We start from the raw sequence: 23,901 nt of genomic DNA, 5'->3' as shown, positions 1-23,901 counted from the left end.
GTATAAAATGTTGTTATGGAGTTCCGAAATCGATTGACGCAAAAATTTCATCAATCCATTATGAAATGACTGAGCAATAAGCGTTTGAAATTGGACAATTTTCACGATGTGCTCGATTTTCGATTTTCAATTTGTACCCTAATATGTTCCCGAAAGATCCTACGTCAAAAAATTGCCGAACATTTAGTTCATTTTTGGCAACATTCAGTCCCGCCATTTATGACTCACCCGTTTCATTCTCCATTTATCATCGCTGTAATAATATTGTCAGCATCCGTAATATTCTCATTGCCAAACGCAAACACGTTATTAAAATAAATTTATTCTTCTTTTCTTAGCAAATGTGAAGGCTCTCATTAAAATGAAAACTCGATTATGAAATGCAATTTGTAGCTATTCACTCGCAATATATTCCTATCGATTATTATTTCGGGTAGCGGGCATGTTTACGTAAAATGTAATCCATTACAACAGGATTATCGGCAGGAACCATATGGCCAGCTCGCAGAGCCCAGTACATATGTAATTTTCCGAAACTTTTTTGATACCCCTCTAGAAAACCTTGTGGTCCTACTCCGTTTCTTGGTGCTGCCAGGTACCCATTGCGTCCATCCCATTGAAGCTTCTCAAGCCATATCACATTTCCTGGTGTAGCGACGATCAAGTCTAGCTGTCCGGTTATAACCACTACGTCCAACCCGGTGTTGTTGAGAAGAAGCTCCACTATGTGTCCTGCTGGCTTCATGAAATCACCAGCCATGCTAGAAAATACGTTGCTACCCTGAGCATTATATACAGATTCCGGCGGCAGCTGAAGTTTCTCTGCGACTGGTCCACGCATTAAATTCTCCAACATTTGATCGCGGTCCTCAGAAGCTAACCGAATGGCACTATCTGATGTAGCCTCTAAAAAAATAAATTTAATTATATCAGATAAATTTTCTTGTTGCACAACATTCATTCTTACGTCTTAAATCTTTCGCAAACATTCCCAGTCGAAACTGGGTCGACTTGAAGTTTTGTTTGAACAGTACATTGTAGAAATCGATTCCTAGAGTTTGTCGCACGATCACACTCTCGGTCTGTCCCCACTGCCAAGTAGCTTCTTCAAATCGTCCTTCGTTAAGAATGCGCTCTGTTTCAACTGCCGCAGAATGAATTTCTTTGTATCCTTTCGTATCGACAAATCCCATATTGAGAAGAAAACCAGGCCATGATAAAACGGAATCTATTGGTGACACCCAAGGCGCAATAATTCCCACGGACTCGAGCTTCGCATCGATGTCGCCATTTTGTATCGCTTTATGCAGAACATATGCAAACTCCGGTGCCATCTTTCCTCCGTAACTTTCGGCATAAATGTGCAATGATGTGTTGCTAAATTCAGGGTTCTGTCGATAAAACTCCTTGGTAAATGTGAGTAGATCTTCAGCAATCTCAGCGTTATTTTTTGTAAGAAGAGCTTTGTTTTCCACGTAGCTGAAGCCGGTACCCACGGGATTGTCGATGAATAGAACATTGTAGTCTTGTACCTATTAAATTAAGAGAAACAGAAGCCATTTTTCTAGCAGTACGATCGAGATGCAAAGAACAACAATTTACCCATGTGTGATTTCTGTGGTCGCCTTCAAGGGTTAGAGGACCCAATTCTTCGAAGTTGCCATACATCGAGGACGCTCCAGGACCTCCTTGGAGCCAAATCAGCAACGGACGATCGGTGAATTTTTGTACGTCAGCCGTGGTGTAGTAGAGCCACCAGAACATGTGCGCACCCTTACGCACTTCAACAAAACCCCAGTCCTGCATTCCCGGACCATAGCCTTCACGGGGCACTATATTTCATGGACGGAATAGATGAATATAAATTGAACTGTGTTGATTGTTTCGTTGTTCTCCGTTACCCAATAAGCTATAGACTTTCTGGGTGATATCTACTTCGATGGGAATGATTTCCATGAATGAATGAATGTGTGTGTTATACACTAAAGGTTTTTTCGGTACTTTGAAACATAGGAGACGATCCTTTAGTTAGGTTAGCGTTAGCGAGCGTCGGACGGCATACGTTTGCCCGGTTAAGTAATTGCTATCTATTGTCTACGGTGTCTACGGTGACGCTAATACGAAAGTACCGTCTTTTCCAACCATGGTTTCGTAAGCATGCATTATCACATGATGCAAAAAATGAAGACTGGAGCGAATGAATGAAATATTGGTGGAGAATGTTAGATTGCTACAGTGACCAAATAACAACAATGTATCATCTGCGAAGTTTCCGATGATTTAGGCGGCGGTGACACTGGATGCAGAAAAGTGGTCGTACGAATTGTATGCAATAGTGAAAGTAAACAACCACATTGAGTTGTATAGATGTGGTTACATTGCCCCTTGCTTCGTTCGTCAGCTTCTATCGAACAAAATTGTTTGTTTCTGTTCGTACAATCAAATTTTCGTGCGTACTCCGAGCTAATGTAACCTTACCCTTATGATAACCACGAGTCTTTTTTCAAGTTTTCTCTACATAGGGTAATGTGCGATTCACATAAAACGTTACGGAAATGTCCACACTGAGAGAAATAATTAGTAAATATAACGAATTTTTTGGTAAATACTACCAATCTATAGTAATTTTCGACCGTACTAATAAACACATATGTCAAGCAGAACCATGATTCGGAAGCCCAATATCGGCTACATTTTCTCGCCGAAAATGCAAGTATCAGAATTATATCCTTATTATACCTCCGTATTGCCTTATGGGAACAATGAAAATGGTAAATACGCGCTTTTCTCACCAGTTTTCAGCTAGGTAGTGCGGACTGAATCAAAACGGCTGTCAAAAAAGATCCAATTGAAATGTCAAAAGAGATCCAACGATCAGGAGTGTTATTTTTCTTATGATAATCAACACCATAAAAGAGGTATTGTTGTCAAGGGCAAAAATAATTAAAATTATAAAATGAACGAAGTACATTTTTCCGTCAATTATTTAATTAACCATTGCATCTCTGAAAGAGCATCTCAGCCTTTCACTGAGCAACGCATTTTTAATGTCCCTTCTCTTTGACATAACGTTTTTCCGAACGAAATAAAAACAAACGAAGTCAAAGTCACGTAAATGTTTACTCCTGCGATTTGAAAATATTCGATAAAAAGTGGAAGGAAGAGATGCCAGATGATTTTTAAAAAAAGTCTGTAAAAACATGTGAATGTCTGTTAAAAATGTGGAAAAGTCTGTAAAAGTGTGCAGATCTATAGAAATGTCTTTTAACGTTAATTTTCACATATTCATTAATACTTTGTACATCGCGATGCACGTAAGATTGTATTTTGTATATATATAAGTTATGTCAGCTCAACTGACCCGCCTCAAAGAGCAGCAACGGACATTGGAAGAAGCACTAAACGCGCTTCAACCAACAGAACAAAACCAAGCTCAGAAACTGAAACCATTGAGCAAACAACCAAAACAAACATAAACACAGACCTCAGCCACATGGAAGAGATAAGCTACGACGAGAATAGGAAATGCGATAGGAGAACGAGTTTTTACCACCAGCGATGAAGCGATACACAGGAGACTGCGATAAGGATAAGTGCAGCGTGACATAGAAACGTTTCTCGCTTGGTTAAAGAATAATAATAAACCAGTCTTAAGTCAGATGTCTTAGAGTTTACATCATTTTTCCGAAAGCCCGAATAGGGTCCTTAACTTATATACAGCCATTCCATGCCAAACCAATATAGTGGTTCTCAGATCTTCGTCAAAAGTGGTAATTTTGTTCTTTATCGCAAAACATTAAACTCGTATTTTTTTTATTTTTTCATTCGGGTGCCCATTTCCGTTTTAGGGTGATCCAAAAAATTATTTTTTCCACTTTTCCCAGAATGACTTTTTTCAAAAATTTATAATTTTCAAACCACTTAACCGATTTAGATGATCGACATATCAAATTGAAGCCAATGAGCTTTAATTGAGAAATATTGAACTTGCAGATAATATGGATCCTATTTTCATAATTATTGATTGCTGTCGTTTTTTTAATGTTTTCATGGCTTTGGACTTGAAAGCTGAGAGTTTTTTACATAAAATATCTCGATATCAGAGATGCTATTTTTTCGTTTATGAAATATGATTTTTCAGAACTAATCGATGGTTCGAAAAACATTTTTTCCCCATTTTTCCCACTACAAAAAGTCATAACTTTTGAACTATTGGACCGATTCATATCATCGGCATATCAAACTGAAGCTTACGAGTTATTTTTCTTTGAAAAAATATTACTTTTGAGAAAAATTGAATTTTTGTTTTTGTAATTATTGATTGAGTTAGTTTTTCATAGTTTTCTCGGTTAAAGATAGGAGCGCTATATTTTTTTATATTTTTTATGGAAAGCTGAGCATTATTTACCTAACATATCTCGATATCAGAGATGCTATAATTATCGCTTTTAAGTTATAATTTTGGAAATTTAACATGTTTTAAGTCTTCGATCAATATTCATGTGTGACTAAACTAGACCTATGCTACTAGAACCCAATGTTCCCGCAATTGTGATATTTTTCAAATTTTCTTCAATTTAATATATCGATCATCTAAATCGGTTCAGTAGTTCAGATGTTATGATTTTTTGCAGAAAGTTATTTTTGGACAAAGGGGGAAAAATGATTTTCCGAACCATCGGGTAACTTTGAAAAATCATATCTAAAAAAACGAAAAAATAGCATATCTGATATCGAGATATGTTATGTAAAAAATCCTCACCTTTCAAGAAAAAATATAAAAAAATATAGCGCCCTCTAGTCCAGAGTCATAAAAAAATAAAAAACGACTACAATCAATAATTACTAAAATATAACTATTTTTTTCGCAAGTTAAATATTTTCCAATAAAAGGCTATGTCATTAGTTTCAATTTTATATGTCGATCATCTAAATCGGTTCAGTGATTCAAAAGTTATTAATTTTCATTTGTCATTTTTGGGAAAATGTGGAAAAATTTGATTTTTCGGACCACTTAATAACTTATGTGCTGTAAGTGTGTTTAAATGTTTCAACGATCTACACATACATACGCGCTATTAATTTTTATAAAAATCAGTATTTCTTCATTGATATATTGGACATCCACCAAGGCTTGCGGTCTTGTCGTTGATGAAATTTATAAGAAAATGCAGTGTATATTTTCCATCCGCCATGCAAGGCTATACAAGTTTTAGATAACCCCACGGTCATGAACCATGTCTGTGGTAACAATATCGAACAGTAACCCATATTTTGTCATAAGCAGACCCGAAAGCGAATGTAAGTTGTTGAAAAAAGAATGAAAATTTTTATTCGATGTTGTTTAAATACTCAGAAGACATAGTCCTGACACTAACTTAACTATTTATCAATAAATCTACTTGCATTTCAGCAAAACAATCTTATCTAGAACAGAAAATAATTATCAGAGACAATTTTCGTTCAAGATTTTTCCTTACCTGCAGAGAATGCAATTTTTCATTAATTGTGAATAACTCTCTTTCGTCTGCAATGATGTCAGGGCAAAAGTACTTATGTGTATGAGTTCCAAACTTCATACACACCAGATTGGCCAACCAGAAAGACTGCTGGGCCACAGGTTGAGTATCGCTGGTCTAACGTCATGTGTATTGATATAAACTAAATATAATAACTTTTCTGTATTAAAACTATGGAAAAATGTTATATGGTGAGTCAAATATCTTTGATGTGATGAATAGAGCCTCTTATTTTTCCAAAAACCTGTAAAATATTGTTATATCCAAAAAGTCTACAACAAAAATAAGTTTTTTACAGATATGTCTGTAAATTTACAAACATATTTGTAAATCTGGCATCTCTGGTGGTCTGAAAATTTATTGCAAGAAATCGCTTGAAAACATGCATGAATTTGCTTGAAAATGAAGTGGACTGAGTCCGCACCACTTAGGTTTTCAGATGTGACAATATCCAAGCTTACTAATGTTATCGAGTAAAATATACTAATCTCTGGTAGGGATGCGGGTTTGTTGACAATATGTACAAAAAATTTGTACATTCTACTAATTTTGCATTACCAAATGTATTTAGTAGTTTTCGACCGAGGATTTTTCTAAGGGCATCAATTCACACATGCAGTCTATGCTTGCAGCAGCACCGTCGCGTCAAATGTCAGACGAATGATTTGATGTTATGCATAGTGTCGCCACTTACAACAATTTTTAATTGCAATGCTCCTTTCGAATCAGCACACCCAATGTCCTGGAAAAAAGGTAATGAAGATGGTCGAGTTTCGAGCGACATAGCATGCGCTGCCATAACTATTTCGCAAATAGTGACGTCAGTCGTTGTGTTTATCTTTGATTGCCCACCGCATCCATGTAAAAATGCTATTTTCAGGAAGTAATTTATCAATTAAAAACGTACATTTTTGTAGAACTCTCGCTGAATATGAGGCTAATGAGATAGCACGGAGTGAATATTTGTGAAATCACGTCGAAAAAGACGGATAAAAGTGATACTTCCATGTGCCATTTTCACTCCCCCACGTTCATAGAAACCAACGAAGTTTCATTATTTTACCATTATGAAGTTGATGTTTCGAAGGCTCTTAGTGTCGGTGTGTATGTTGTGAGATAATAATCGCCAATTAATCAAAATTTCATCGGAAATGTTACTGCTTTCGAAAACTAAGCATACGACTGCTCCCTGGACCTTTTTACCACATGAATAATCGAAATAAGCCACGATATAATTGTCATCTGTTAGAAAACAACCAGTTGAATGATTTCATGAGAATTTTGGCTCAAATTATCATGCAACCGTGAGTACTTTGAACATTGTTTTGTATCTTCCATATACATTCCATATTGAATGCAAATGATTACGACACGATATTTTGCTTGCCAATACAGATATACTTCGCCTACTGCTCCACCTCTATATGTACCTCATTGCAGCACACCTTAGAATGAGTTCTAAATTTGGAAAACATCAATGAAAATAATTGAATTACATTATTTAGATGCTTAAAGCCCGTAGTCCCGACCCCTATTCAACAATAAAATATAGGAGGGGTTCAAAAAATAAGTTTCAGTGCCTCAGAAATCGCGGAAAAATAAAGTTAGGACAAAAAAAAACAAGGTGATTTTCGTAATCTACGTTTTATTTTCTATTTTTCTACATAATCGCCGCAACGTTCGAGGCTTTTTCCATAGCGTGGCACGAGATTTTCTATTCCGAGCGCGAAGTGCGAATCCTCCAACTTTTTGAAGTACGATGTAACTGCGTCACGAATTTCTTCAGTATTATCGACTCGTTTACCGCCGAACGCCTGGTTTATCACCGTACTATTGTGAAGTTTTGGACCGATAAGAAACCGCGATTAAGAACAAAAGGCCAGGTTTATTGTCGAAAGGAGTGTTCCTCATCCACGATAATGCGTGGCCCCATTCTGCTCGCGTAACTTAAGAGCAATTGAAAAAAATATAGGAGGTTGTGTCCAAGACACGACCGCATTGTTGACGTAGAACTACGCTGTAGTTTAATTCAAGTCGCTTGTTTATAACTGCGAATATTATTTTATAATGCTACGAAATTTTAGATATAACCATTCTACCAGTTTGGTCGCCCTGATTTTTTTTTCTTGTAGAATCATTTGACGATTATTGTTTGATGATTCATTCTCTCAGAACAATGCTCGAGATAAGCGCAGTTATCATCCTTAGTGGAGAAAGTTTTGCTACTGGTAAGCGAAACCAAATCACATACAAAATTCCAGAACGACATTTACTTTCCTGGTGACTAAATAAACGAAAAAATGGGTGGGTTATATAACCGCAAGGTTGACGTGGGACCACCTTAGCTTAGCAATCATTTGTTTGTATTGATAAAATTTTTGATTGAATGAAATAATTTCCGAATTCAATTGAATCCAATATATTTGCTTTGTGAGTAAAATGATTGTATAATGCCATGTAAGGTCAATTCATGAATTGTGATAGATTATGTTGTTCGATACACGTAAATTTGATGACAGTCCTTATACGTTTGGTATGATTACACCTTTGTTAGAAGTCTGTATTAGGTAAACGCATGTCAGTCAGAACAAAAATGCCCCCGACTTGAATGAATTTGCAATGCAAATATCTCCACGCTCCATGGATTTGAAGTCAGTGTTAGGGAAACACATTTCAGTCGGAACAAAAATGTGCCCGATTTGCATGAATATGCAATGCCAATTTCCCTACGCTCCATGGATTTGAAGTCTGTGTTAGGGAAACATATTTCAGTCGGAACAAGAATGCCCCCGACTTACATGTATTGCAATGGCGATTTCTCCAACACTGCTTGGTTTTGAAGTCTATGTTAGGGAACCTAACATCGAAATGTGTTAGGGAACACATTTGTATTTGCGATGCCGATTTCCTCAAGGCTGCATGGTTATGATGACTGTGTTGGGGAAACCGTAAATCGGGCCAATCAAAACGAGGCAGTTAGGGCATTTAGATAACGCTTAACATTTTACAGTTATTCAATTGTTTATCTAATGAAAAATAACATTTTATTAATTGCGATAGAAGCGTAAAAGTATTCCCTATCAATTGATATCTTCCGGTTAGACGTAGTCACACGTTAAAAAAATATTCCTATTAATCTCAACAGCCTCGAAAAGAGTAGCACTGCTTCATTATGATCAAGATTAGCGCAATTGTAATCCTAGTTGAAGGGAGTTTTGCAACTGGCACGCGAACCCAAATAAATTTATAACTTATTATAACTTATTGAATAACTTGGTATTCCCAAATAATTTTTTGATGCAAAACCTTAACACCTGCTTTACCATAGCGTCAGTTCAATGCATTGATACAATGTCAAAGGCACCAACGAAGCCTTTATGATGACGGAAAACAAACAATGTCAACTGCTTGGAAAAAGGCTGAATATTTGCCTCAGCAGAGATTCATACCTAATACCCTAGCGCAAATATTTCCCTCCCGCTATCTCCCCTCCTTATCGCCACGTTCGGATTGACATGTTCACCCGCAACAGCGCAATACATTAAAACGCACGCACGTTAGAGATGGGCAAACCGTTCACGAACGGTACGAACGAACTAGTTCGCCGAAAAGAGTGAACGAACGGTCGTTCTTTTTCGAAGAACGGTAGTTCCCCCCACGAACTGATTGCGAGCGAACGGTTTGTGAACGAACTGATTACGAAAGAACGGTTTGCGAGTGAACTGTTTGAGAGTGAACTTATGGAGTGTAAACTGCTTGTGAACGAACTGGTTCAGAACGAACTGTTTGCGAGTGAAATGTATGGGAAAGAACTGATTGAGAGTGAACTGTTTGAGAACGAACATTTTGAGAACAAAGTGTTTGCGGGCGAACTGTTTGCGAACGAACTAGTGCAGCTGAACTGATTTGCGCTGGACGGAATGGACAAATATAACGAGAACGTTTGTAAGGAAAACAAAACGATATTATCATGATGAGCAAAATGCATCTAACGCAGGGTTTATTTTGTTAATGTATACTCAATTTTGTGTTAAAAATTAAATTAGATTTTCTATACTTCAAAACTATATATTTTCAATCACATGTATTCTTTTAATTCCGCGTATAATTCATATATTTCCTGATTATCAGAAAAAAAATCTGGGTGAAGCTGGCGCGATTCATGAATTAGGTAAACATAAAATCTCATAGTGAGGGCAAAGTTTTTTCGATGCTTTCAATTCATTGTTTGGCTTATTGCGTATACGTGTTATCGTGATTGTTTCTATGATTGATTGTTAGTGAAAATCGCTGCTGATTTTTTCCCCTGAATGAACATTATGAAATATGATCTTACATGGAGCCTGTGTGTTGTCCAAAAAAAAAAATAAAAAATTGCACATATTTTGTGCACATCAAATTATTACATAAACTTTTGTCGACCGGCAAACATATTTTCACATACAGTTTGCGACTTTTAAAGAAGAAGCAGCTTATCATTCCCCACTAAATTTCAAAAATATAAATCCCATTCGTACACTATCCAATCCAACGATATCAATTAATAGCTGACTATTGATGTTGGCTTCCAGCTAACATTCTATGTTGTTCTTAATACCGCTGATAGAAAGAGCCAAAGAACGGTTCAAAAGAACTGATTCACTTAGATGAACGGTTAATGAGTGAACCGTTCATCAAAGTGAACTGTTTTGCCCATCTCTATACGTGCGTACACACAAAATTATCCATATATCGATGGCTTGAAGCAATTAAATATGCACACACTTATCTCCATTTTGCGCTCTTCTCAACAGTAGCCCTTTTTGTTAATATTGCCGGTCTGGATCAGCTTAGCTTTCATCCTTTGTGGAGAGAGTTTTGCTACCGTCATGCGAAACTAAATCACAGACAAAATTCAAGAACATTTACTTTCTTGGTGAGCTGACGATAGCCTAGCTTGATGATTGCCCACACAATTGTGTAGCTCAGAACCTTAATGCAATGGCGTTAACTTGATGCAATTATTGCAATGCCAGAGACATCAGCGAGTCAATAATTTGATCGCGTCCACAGCTCAATCCGAAACTAGGACACGTGAGACTTTAAACTTCTTTAGTTTATTCGTCTCTAACCTTCAAAAAGGCCTTGGAAAACTTTGCTTTTTTCTCGTATTACTCCTCCACTCCTCACCGTCCAGCTCGCCCAGCAACGATGTTGTTCAGTAGGTGTCCTCACGAAGAATGAAAGTTTGCCTCAGCGAGATCCACTGTTTATACTCTAGGCAAATATTCCCTATCGTTCTTCTTCTTTTCCTTAGTTCACGGAGATTTTAAGTCTTACGATTCCCCCTTCGTTGCTCGTTATTGACAGCTCTGTTCGGGACAGAACACAAATGGACAGAACAAATGTATGGGAAAATGGAAACGTTTATAGTTTTCATGAATTTGAACCATTTATACACCATGGGATTATAATGTATAGCATATAAAACAAATCTTAAGGAATTTCCGATGCATTTGGTATGTAAATCGTCAAAATCCGTTCGCGGCAAAAATAGTTATTAACGTTAACATTATTTCATAAAAACGTTTTTTGATTTGGCACCCTTAATGAAAGATGTAGTACTACGTCAAACATTCAAATGGACTGTGTTCGAGCATCCTCCTTACTCCCCAGATCTCGCTCCTAGCGACTATCACTTATCCCCGGTGATGAAATAGGCGTTCGGCGGTCATCGATTCGATAACACTGAAGAAATTCGTGACGCAGTTACATCGCACTTCAAAAAGTTGGAGGCTACACACTTCGCGCTCGGAATAGAAAAACACGTGCCACGCTATGAAAAATAGCTTGAACGTTACGGCGATTATGTAGAAAAATAGAAAATAAAACGTAGATTACGAAATTCACCTTGTTTTTTGTCCTAACTTTATATTTCCTTGATTTCTGACGCACTGAAACTTTTTTTTTGAACGACCCTCGTATAGAATTTTTTTCTCAGGCTGTCGAGAATGATTTTGATCCCGAAATTTGGAACTAAGATACGTTGGCATAATAAATGCAACCAAAATCGAAACAAAAACTTTTTACGTTAGTATGGTAGAATAATTGACGAACATGACGTGGCGTGACATGTACGTGACGTGGATGTATTCTCTATCCTCTATCAGATTAATCGTCCCTAAGGCAGTTTTCAATTGCCAAAATTTGTATGAAACTTTTTCTTGGCGTTATTTACCTACTAAAAGTACGTTGTTCCGACCCTAATTTAAACTATTTTCTATGAATTTTTATATGTTCTCACCTAAGTGGTGCGGACTCAATCCACTTCATTCTCAAGCAAATTCATGCATGTTTTCAAGCGATTTCTTGCAATAAATTCTCAGACCACCGGAGATGCCAGATTTACAAATATGTTTGTAAATTTACAGACATATCCGTAAAACATTCATCACATCTATTCATCACATTAAAAATATTTGACTCACCATATGACATTTTTCCATAGTTTTAATACAGAAAAGTTATTATATTTAGTATATATCAATACACATGACGTTAGACCAGCGATACTCAACTTGCGGCCCAGCAGTCCTTCTGGTTGGCCCATCTGGTGTGTATGAACTTTTGCCTTGACATCATTGCAGACGAAAGAGAGGATACGGTTATTCACAATTAATGAAAAATTGCATTCTCTGCAGGTAAGGAAAAATCTTGAACGAAAATTGTCTCTGATAAATATTTTCTGTTCTAGATAAGATTGTTTTGCTGAAATGCAAGGAGATTTATTGAAAAATAGTTAAGTTAGGGTCAGGACTATGTCTTCTAAGTATTTAAACAACATCGAATAAAAATTTTCATTCTATTTTTAACAACTTACATTTGCTTTCGGGTCTGCTTATGACGAAATATGGGTTACTGTTCGATATTGTTACGACAGACATGGTTCATGGCCGTGTGGTGATCTAAAACTTGTATAGCCTTGCATGGCGGATGGAAAGTATACACTGCATTTTCTTATAAATTTCATCAACGACAAGACCGCAAGCCTTGGTGGATGTCGAATATATCAACGGTGAAATACTGTTTTTTATAAAAATTAACAACGCGTATGTATGTGTATGTATGTATGTGTAGATCGTTGAAACATTTAAACATATTACAGGACATAAGTTATTAAGTGGTCCGAAAAATAATTTTTTTCCACTTTTTCCCAAAAATGACAAATGAAAATTAATAACTTTTGAATCACTGAATCGATTTAGATGATCGACATATAAAATTGACCTAGCCTTTTATTAAAAAATATTTAACTTGCGAAAAAAATAATTATATTTTAGTAATTATTGATTGTAGTCGTTTTTTATTTTTTTATGACTTTCGACTAGAGGGCGCTATATTTTTTTATATTTTTTCTTGAAAGCTGAGGATTTTTTACACAACATATCTCGATATCAGGGTTGCTATTTTTTCGTTTTTTAGATATGATTTAAAAAAAAATCATTTTTCCCCATTTGTCCAAAAATAACTTTCTGCAAAAAATCATAACATTTGAACTACTGAACCGATTTAGATGATCGATATATTAAATTGAAGCCAATAAGCAAAATTCACACTTGCGAGAAGATTGGATTCTAGTAGCATAGGTCTAGTTTAGTCACATATGAATATTGATCGAAGACTTAAAACATGTTAAATTTACAAAATTCTAACTTAAAAACGATAATTATAGCATCTCTGATATCGAGATATGTTAGGTAAATAATCCTCAGCTTTCCATAAAAAATATAAAAAAATATAGCGCTCCTATCTTTAACCGAGAAAACTATGAAAAACTAACTAAATCAATAATTACAAAAACAAAATTCAATTTTTTGCGCAAAAGTAATATTTTTTCAAAGAAAAATAACTCGTAAGCTTCAATTTGATATGTCGATGATATGAATCGGTCCAATAGTTTGAAAGTTATGACTTTTTGTAGTGGGAAAAATGGGGAAACATTGTTTTTCGAACCATCGATTAGTTTTGAAAAATCATATTTCAAAAACGAAAAAAATAGCATCTCTGATATCAAGATATTTTATGTAAAAAATTCTCAGCTTTCAATCCATATTAAAAATAGGATCCATATTATATGCAAGTTAAATATTTCTCAATTAAAGCTCATTGGCTTAAATTTGATATGTCGATCATCTAAATCGGTTTAGTGGTTCGAAAGTTATAAATTTTTGATAAAAGTCATTTGGGAAAAAGTGGAAAAAAATGATTTTTGGGATCACCCTAAAATGGAAATGGGCACCCTAATGACAAATTAAAAAAATACGAGTTTAATGTTTTGCGATAAAGAACAAAATTACCACTTTTGACGAAGATCTGAGAACCACTATATTAGTTTGGCATGGAATGGGTGTATATATACAGAATACAATCTTACGTGCATCGTGATGTACAAAGTATTAATGAATATGTGAAAATTAACGTTAAAAGACATTTCTATAGATCTGCACACTTTTACAGACTTTTCCACATTTTTAACAGACATTCACATGTTTTTACAGACTTTTTTTAAAAATCATCTGGCAGCTCTTCCTTCCACTTTTTATCGAATATTTCCAAATCGCAGGAGTAAACATTTACGTGACTCTGACTTTGTTTGTTTTTATTACGTTCGGAAAAACGTTATGACAATGAGAGGGGACATTAAAAATACGTTGCTCAGTGAAAGGCTGAGATGCTCTTTCAGAGATGCAATGGTTAATTAAACAATTGACGGAAATATGTAGTTCGTTCATTTTATAATTTTATTTATTTTTGCCCTTGACAACAATACCTCTTTTATAGTGTTGATTATCATAAGAAAAATAACACTCCTGATCGTTGGATCTCTTTTGACATTTCAATTCGCGTTGACGGTGGAATGGTGTCGACATCTAGATACGATATTAGTTTGTATGAGGCTAACTATTCTCTATCAGATTAGTCGGGTCTAAGACAGTTTTAATTTGTTAAAATATGTATGAAATTTTTTTCTTTGCGTTATTTGCCCACTATAAATACGTTTGTCTGACCCCAGTTTCAATTATTTTCTATGAATTTACAGATATTCTCACCAAAACTTACCATTATAATATAACATTATCTTTAGACACAATTTTTGTATGATATTTTTTCACTACTCGCAAGCAAAAGGGATTTTCATTTACATAGAGTACTAAATTGATTTGGAAAAAATAATTTTCATTCATAATTTTGATTTTAAAAGTGTATTTTTTTCTTCCGCAAATCCATATTATTATGCCCACTCCCCCATTTCGTAATACGAAGCTCAATGCCGTCAACGCGGATTGGATCTTTTTTGACAGCCGTTTTGATTCAGTCCGCACTACCTAGGTTCTCACCAGTGTTGCTAATGGTCACCATCGTATGACTGTTCATGGAGACGTATGTGCTGTGTCATTCATGAACATCATAAAATGAACAGTCAAACAACCGTCGAACTAAAAATGTCATATGACATTTCGGCTTTTTTTCGTCCTATACATTAGATATCGATCGCCCCGTAATTAAACAACAGTGTTCACGGGGAACGCTACCGCTGAAAACGTTCATTCTACACATTCGCACTTGATAGGGGAGAGTTTGACGGTTGCTTTGATATAGCAATCCGTCTGAATACCATCCATCGTGTATGGATGTGTGAGTGAGCAGGTGGATGTATATGTGCAGCTACGCTTGAATGCAGAATAAAGGGAGAAAAAGAATGCACACCACTGCAGTTTTAATGTCAAATGAGATTAAAACTACAGTCATATTAGCCGGAATTGAGGGATGGTTATGAGCACGAATGGTAGAATGGAAATAGCATATTTTCATCGCTCTTCTGGGTACGGTCGACAGAAAGAGAAAACATATAAACGTTCAATTGATAGTCGTGTTTGCGGCTGTGCGTTTATTTCTGATGTGACTGTTAGAACCGAGCAATGCATTCTTGGTTACATTCGCAATACCTATTGAGCCGTAACTCTTGAGCAAGGGCAGTATGTGATGGTTGAGAGAAATGTCGACCGTTTACAACACTGGTTCTCACCAAAACTTACCATTGTAATATAAAATTGTCTTTAGACACAATTTTTGTATTATATGTTTTCACTGCTTGCAAGAAAAAGTGGTTTTCATTTACAGAGAGTACTAATTTGATTTGGGAAAAACAATTTTTATTTTAAAAGAGTGTTCATTTCTTCTACAAACCCATATTGGCATGGCTACTCCCCCATTCCGTGATACGAAGCTCAATGTCGTCAACGCGGATAGCATATATAGGGCGGCAATTCATGAAAAGTTTCAGGCTCCCCTTCTAATGCCGGATTTACAATCCTTCACAATGAGCGCGATTTTTTTTCTTCAATAACGATTTTTATTCGTCAACCAATCAGAGCAAAGCGCGAAATCACCCATGACAGTGCGAAAAAAGATAGAACTCTCCAAGCTTTGGCTGCGAAAATCGCGTTGCTTTGATGAGAGACACTACATACATCAGACAGGTGGAACAAAATATGCTTGATGGGGGGAACGATATATCGAAATAAATGTTCAGTTCTATACATATGAGGCGCTTCATAAAGTGAGAGCTGAATCGATTACCTGTTGCAAGTGTTTTTCTGCATAATAATAATTATTTTTACGCATTTTTGATAATATTGGATTGAATTCGTTAGTTTTTCGATTATTAATTATCTGGAGTTTTATACTTGCTTTCACATTTCTAGCGTTATGATTTTGTTCCACCAATTTAGTACGACCTTGTCCATAACAAATAATGGCAGTTTGGTTACAGAAACATTTTTATCAGGCGTTGTATAAAAATAGTGACAGCGAAAGATTCGTTTCTGTTTCTATTATACAGTTTATTATGAGGGTGCACTTTCTTAATTTTATTTTTAAAAATAACAGTGCCAAATGATCATCGATTACACAATATTTTCAATCGTATTTTCCAAAGGTAAGGATTATGTGAATGTTATCCATTCGGCAACATTACGTGAGTAACTTTCAAATGCAGATATTTTCGAAGAAAATGTTTGGAAAATAACAACTCAAACTGACTTCTAGCTAGAATTACTCATACTGTTCAACAGTTGGAAAGTGTTCAACAATAACGAGGTACCCTACTCGAGTATATAGAAACGTTGAATAGTTCCACATCCTTTTTTGACGTAGGATTACGTCTTTCGGGAACATATTGGGGTACAAATCCAAAATCGAAAATCGAGCACATCTTGAAAATTGTCCAATTTCAAACGCGTATTGCTCAGTCATTTCATGATGGATTGATGAAATATTTGCGTCAATTGATTTCGGCACTCCATAACAATTTTTAATATTGAATAAAATAATATATGTCATGAAACTAACTATCGCACAATTGAAAAATCTCAATCCCTATCCTAACGGAAGTGCCCACATCTGATTGGTCGAAATTGACGACACATACGGCGGTTCCCTAACAGAGACATCAAAACCAAGCTGCCTGGGGGAAATCAGCATTGGAAATACATGAAAGTAGGGGTAGCTTTTGATGTCACCGAAATGTGTTCCCTAACAGAGACATCTAAACCAAGGTGGTCGGGAGAAATCTGCATTGCACATATATGCAAGTTGCGGGCAATTTTGTGTTGCAAGTGAGATGAGTGACACGATTAATTCTAGCAAATAAAATGTGAATTTGAAACTTTAATGTTGGTTGCTTCGTGAAATTTCATATCAATGACCGATCATGTATTATGGAAAATTTAGCACAAGTGTAAGTGTAAAATTGTATAAGGTAGCATTTGTGTTAAAAATGACTTGATATATGAAACAATTTACTTCAATTTCCCTAAATAGAAACCAAGGTGTGTTCCCGCTCGAGAGCTTGTCGTTCGGTTTAAGCTGTTTAAGCTGTTAAGTTGTGTTCGTTTTCACCCAAGGAAAGTTCATACAGTGAGAAAAGTTGGAAAAGTAAAGAAATATTCGAAAAAGTGATTTCCCATATACTTTACATATAGTATTAGGTGTTGTTAGTCCAATTAAAATTCGCATTGGGTTGAATAAACACTCAGAAAGTAAAAATTATAAAATAAAATTACCTATCCCATTTCAAATATGTTTTCTCTATATTGATGTAACATGTTTTTACTGATGAGGAAAATTGATAATTGTGTTCGGTATTGATAATTATCTTATATTACATTGATGAGTTTTTTTTTCATTATTTCATCCATATATAACACAGGAGGCATCTCGTCTAGAGCCACAGAGGGCTAACGACTAATTATCATCCTTCTATCATCATCACTCGGTTTTAAACACTGGTGAAGTGAACAAACAATACCCAACAACCAAACAAAACGGCCCTTTTCAGGACCACCAAATCATTATCAAAGAGTTTAATTCTTCAAACATATTCAAAATAAACAGATAGACTAACGGAATCCTACGTCTATGCGGTCGTGTCTCAGACAAAACCCTCCTGTGACTTTTTTTACACTTTTAACGACCGCACGTTTTCTGTCGGAACAAACTTTGTTATATGGGATGTTTCAATGGAAGATGTAGAGTTCGAATTTTTTTAGTTAACTTGTTGAGACCCGCGTCGCTCCCTGAGGACTGATACTGAATTTTTCGCCTGATTCGCAACAATTTCCGCGGACCGACAATGAACTTCTCGTCTCGAGAGCGTCGTCATTGGAAATGACAGTAAAAAAGTTGTGAAATGAGCCCTAGGAAAGTCCTCTGTTGGTCCACAGGGACCGATGCGGCCGAGACTCATAGTTCATTGTCAGGCTCCAGCTCGGTCGGGGCTCAACGTGCTTTAAATAAAGAAATCTCGCAATGTCTTAAATTGTTATCGTGTCATAAAGCAGAGAGACGATAATTATGTAAGGTACACTGGAGCAAATTGAAACGATTTTTTCAAAGTTCAACTTGAAAGTTCTCTTAACCCTTCTGTACTCGCGCGCAAAATCATCACTCTTATTTTCGTGTCCGGTGTCACAGACCGAAAGTTTAACTTCTCTGTAATATTACTATTGTGTTCTTTTCACGTGTTATTGGTATTTATTCGAAGAAAAGGATACAATTGACTGAAAAAGCTCAAGAAAATTTGTTTTCTTCGACTTCATTCAGTTTTAATGGTCATCTTATTCAGCCTCCTCAAAACAGAGTCATTTTTGATACATTTTTGATACACAACTATGCGTAGAACAGCAGAATTCTTCTTCTTCTTCTTCTTCTTCAATGGCACTAACGTTCCTAGAGGAACTTCGCCGTCTCAACGTAGTATTACTTGCGTCATTTTTATTAGTACTTAGTTGAGATTTCTATGCCAAATAACACGCCTTGAATGCATTCTGAGTGGCAAGTTCTAGAATACGCGTGATCACAGTGCAAGTCGAAGGAAATTTCTTTGACGAAAAATTCCCCCGACCAGAACGGGAATCGAACCCGAACACCCGGCATGTTAGTTATGACGCTAACCACTCGGCCAAGGGAGCACACACGGCAAAATAGGAAGGTTGAAAACATCACAAAATCACTCAATTGAAATCTGTTTGTACCATATACAAGGTATGCCAGATGATTTCGATAAAAAATAGAGGTTCACACTGAATGTTCCGAAAAATATAAACATTCAAAATTTTTAGTTTTCATATGCATTGTTTGAACTTGTCCCGTGTGTTGGTTCCTGGTTCTTCAATCCCAGACACTCGATTGAGTTTATAAACTCAGATTAAAGGTTACATATACGTGTAGTTCTCGCGGTTACCTTCTCAGGTTTCCGAAACATAGCTCTCCGCCATCGTAATTACAGTTCGATACAGTTTACACGCGATGAATTACGAAATATATCGCCCGTTTTATTGACTCACAGGAATTCTCTCGGTTACCTTTTTGTGTTTCCTAAATATATTTCTTCGCCGTCCGCGATTGAGTTTAGATACGTACGTACGATAAATAAAAATATACGTAGCCAGACCAGACCACGAAAATTTGTGTTACGTAATATTTGAAAGACTTCTAGTTGAAAAGTTAACAGATTTGACTCATTTCATGTCTGTGTATTTATAAATTACGTAGGGGAGATGGGAGTAATGGGGTGCTCCCTTGGCCGAGTGGTTAGCGTCATAACTAACATGCCGGGTGTTCGGGTTCGATCTCTCTTAACTTACAAACCGAAATATAACCATCAGCGAATTTAATTTAATATTAAACCACTCGAAATGCTTAATATCGAAGCCGCTGAAATTACATCCACACGCGGAATCATGAATGATTTTCGGTTTTTGTTTCCCTTTTTCCACTTAAGATCAGTATTCATTGCCATAGGGTGTTTGAAAAATTATAGAATAACATATAGAAGGTGTTCTCCTAACAGAAATCTGTAATTCAAAATGTAACTATGCAAATCAACCACCTGTCCATATTACCCCTATTTTCCTTATTATTCGCGCTTCTCCTACTTACGTTTATTCTGTGAATTTATCATAATTCATTTATATAGAAACCACCGGCAAATAACGTCCCGCGCATACATGCGGTGAGTTTAAGAGTTCAGAGCTATGCGGGAAAAAGTGTTTTCAGCTTAGTTTTCAAAACCACTGAACTTGATTATTTCTTTTTGATTACCTGACGTGCAATTCTAAAGATATTTTTTTAAAAATCTGTGTTTCCGGGACGATTGAATCAGCGCGCAAAATTGTTTGTTTTGAATTTACAAACAACAAAAAGTAAACAAAGGCGCGGATTGCGTGAAAACATACATACACAATTTTCTTTGTGTATAAAAGTTGTGACTTCCGTTACAACTTACCTCGTATTTCAACTTGCCCCGGTGTACCTTATAGAACACAATATGTATCTTCGAAATGGTTACTTTTTCCCCAGATTCTTAGCTATATCTTGGCACTTTTTTCATTCTTCATGTAAGAGGCATTCAGCACAGGAAGCCCAGTAGTGGTCCCAAGTTCCAGAGTTGAGATTATTCTTCTTCTTGAATGACTTTAACGTTCCCAGTGGAACTTTTGCCGTTTCAACGTAGTATTACTTACGTCATTTTTTTATAAATACTTAGTTGAGATTTCTATGCCAAGTAACACGCCTTGAATGTATTCTGAGTGGCAAGCTCTAGAATACGCGTGACCACAGTGCAAGTCGGAAGAAATTTCTTTGACGAAAAATCTCTCGGCCAGAACGGGAATCGAACACAAACCCCCGGCATGATAATGTGTGACGCTAACCACTCGGCCACGGGAGCACTAACAGTTGAGATTATTGGGCTGGGTGAAAATAAATTGAAAACTTCAAAGCTATATTTAGAACAATTAGAAGAATCCGATTTGGGTCAAATAGGGGAAGTGGGGGCATAGTGGTCACCCTAAGAAAATGCCCATTCCCAGCGTCCACATACCACTTCAATTCCCGTTTCTTGAAGAATATTATAGTTCAACTCATTGTTGTTCAAGATGACAAACGGCTTTCACTATGAAAATTCAAATTCATTAGAAAAAAGGTGAAAAATCGAATATTTTTTTTGCTTGGAGGTAAAGTGGTCACCTGGTGTGCAAAGTCCAAATTTGTTCAAATCATACTTGATATAATAGGTACATATATGAAATTAGGTTGGCCTTTTCACCTAGTGTCTCATGCATTCTCATGCATACAAAAACGTAGTGAGAAACACATAACGTTCCGCATAATGAGGCTTGGTTTAGTTGGAGTGGCATATTTATCCAGGGTCAAAACCACAAAAGGATCGTCTTCAAGAGCAGTGTATCAGCTTTAGTAAACAGATCATTGTGAGTCGATATTCACCTATGACCACTTTGCCCCCAAACATCAAAATTATTTCTATGCTAATTAATCGCTGAGATTAAACGAAATATATGTTGACCTCTCCTAGAATATGTGAACAGTCGTCCAAACTGATGATTTGTCGAATATATCAGATTGAATAAACTGAATTTCACGAGAAATTCCTTAGGTACCATGCGCACAGAACTACGGCCTAATGGCTATCGAGATAGCAATTTCTGTTTTTATTTATATTTTGACAAGCGACAGCGCTACTGAAGTACAGAGTGACTCAAAAGACATTAAATTCTTCAAACATTAGTTGACTATCAATACGGCATAAATAGTCAATAGTTATACTACCAAACAAGCAGGTGACCACTTTGCCCCCATGCCCAATTTACCCCTACTATCCCTATGCATCGCTTTGTTCGATAACTTAATAATATTTTGGAGATTTTTTTACACTTAATCGTAACTATTTATAAAACAAGTTGGCTGTTATACATAGGGACCATAAACACAATTCACATTTTCCGCAGCCAGGATTGCATTTTAAATTTTCTCCCGTCATCAAATATTAGGTGAAGAATTTTCGTTAATTTTAGCAGTAATTTTTATCAGTAGTGATCAACATATTGTAAAGCGTGACCGGAAAAAATCCCTCCAGAAAAACACTACAACATAAACAATCGCTCAGTAAAAAGTGTAGGCTAGAAATATTGTGGCGCGGGTAAAACATCATGGGTATAATAGCCTCACAGAAAGAAGCGTAATTTCTATTATAAATTAATTTTTCTCGTTTTCGTTTTTCGAAATCTATTCTGAGGTCAATGTAATGGGAGCGAAGTCCCCATTTAACACTTTCAAGGCCGCAAGAAATTTGTAAGACATACGCCTGGGACCGCACTTTTATTTTTTCGTTCGTGCATTCATTCTGTTTTTCATAGCTTCATTTGTTCGGATTTCACGAATGAATCGTTCCCTCCGGTGTGGATGAGACGAAGGCGAACCAACGGTAGGCCTTGTTAGATTCAAGTTTAATACATTGGCTGTTGATGTGAATACTTAAATACACAAAGTAGGATACAATGTATCAAAGTAGGTGACATCTAAGACAGCGTGTACAAAAAGCAAGGGTTATTTCGTGATCCATCCGTAACAGACGGAACGCGAAACACGAGAAAACTGAGGTATATGTTAACGAAAATACGGAATCGAGGCGGCCCAAGCCGCCAAGATGACGTGATCCGAGTCGACCGCCGACCTGCCGTTGGAAGCGACGGTCTCTCGCATTAGCTCATGACCACTATACGCATCTCAATTTGCACCTACCCATGATATTTTACCGCGTCGGAATATTCCTAGCCTACTTGTGACCTTACACTTTTTTTGAACGGTTGTTTCTGTTTCAGTTGTTTTGCGGAGTGATTCTTTACGATCACAATCACTTTGATTGATAATATGTGTTTATAGTTTACTATTTTCTTACTGATAAGGCTTCATTCTCTTCTTATGAATTTACGATGAACACTGACTCTGTCAGAGAACAATGAAGATGTTCCAGAGAGGAAAACAACAAACACTTTTGATACTCTTACTGCCAACATTGAACCTACATTTCCATCGCTCGAAAACTTTTGCTATTTACAGTATTTGTTTCCAATCAGTCTTAATATTTCTGAATTCTTGGAATTATTATTTCGAGATTGTGAGCCGTACCACACTCACTCAGTTTCATGTAGTGGACAAAGAATATCGGGAAAAAAATCAATTTCTTTCGGTCCAGAAAATTTAATCATTATGTGCACATTAGTACCCATGACAGTGAAAGTGTTAAGTGATAGAGTTATGCAGAATGTTTTAAGACATCATGGGTCTCTTGTTAAACGTCGTGGATATTTGGGTTCCAGATGAGATCTAACAATGTTTTTACGGGGCTCTACAAATCAACCGCGCTGATATCTATGTCATAATATAAAATTTTTGAAATTGAATTTCATTATCCAATTAACGACCCAGTGATAATTAGGTGATATATCTTACAGATATTACGTGAAACCCAAACCATTTCCAAATAATGTTCAGTTACCTCCAGTACAGGTTCCCAGCAAGAACAAGAGCAGAGCAGCTATGCTCTTCATCGGAAACATAATCACCAGCTTGGAGAGCACTATAATCCACCACTCGATTCAATTGCGAAAATCAGACTACTTCAAGCCGCCCTACTTTGAATGTAACTAATTTACCACCGCTAACAGACTAAGGTAGTCATGGGTTGTGATAATTCTTTTTATACCCGAATACTCTGCCCGGTATCGAATTCAGTAGCTATTTAAATCATCAGGTGGTATATCTCCTACGTGGGATGTATTGTATGCATTTTCTAATTGGTTTATCAGCGGTAGGCTCCACTCTAAATGGATGTCTGGATGGATGAGTTGTTAAAATATGGTGAAAACAAACCCTCGTTATCAGTTTGATGGCCAATATATTAGTATTCCTACTGGTATTCGAAAACACAGTGTTCGCCGAGTTCGAGTTGCCACTGTATACACTCTCCATCTATCTTTCT

General features: G+C 36.3%; 1 protein-coding gene across 2 annotated transcripts; it reads right to left on the bottom strand.

Annotated features, from left to right (window-relative positions):
* Window positions 1–306: 306 nt before the first annotated feature.
* Window positions 307–23,691, bottom strand: LOC129765199 (retinoid-inducible serine carboxypeptidase-like). Of its 2 annotated transcripts, none has more exons than XM_055765218.1 (4): window positions 23,419–23,691; window positions 1,603–1,832; window positions 968–1,532; window positions 307–906 (listed from the first exon to the last, which is right to left on the bottom strand). In XM_055765218.1, the coding sequence occupies exons 1-4, from the start codon at window positions 23,477–23,479 to the stop codon at window positions 425–427; spliced, it is 1,338 nt and encodes a 445-aa protein (XP_055621193.1). In that variant the 5' UTR covers window positions 23,480–23,691; the 3' UTR covers window positions 307–424. The 2 variants fall into 2 exon arrangements, with proteins under 2 accessions (XP_055621193.1, XP_055621194.1); XM_055765219.1 differs by lacking the exon at window positions 23,419–23,691 and adding an exon at window positions 1,902–2,222.
* Window positions 23,692–23,901: the final 210 nt, after the last annotated feature.

Source organism: Toxorhynchites rutilus, chromosome 2 (assembly GCF_029784135.1).
Source record: "Toxorhynchites rutilus septentrionalis strain SRP chromosome 2, ASM2978413v1, whole genome shotgun sequence".
NCBI classification, from domain to species: domain Eukaryota; kingdom Metazoa; phylum Arthropoda; class Insecta; order Diptera; family Culicidae; genus Toxorhynchites; species Toxorhynchites rutilus.
This window is presented reverse-complemented; position numbering and strand designations above follow the sequence as displayed.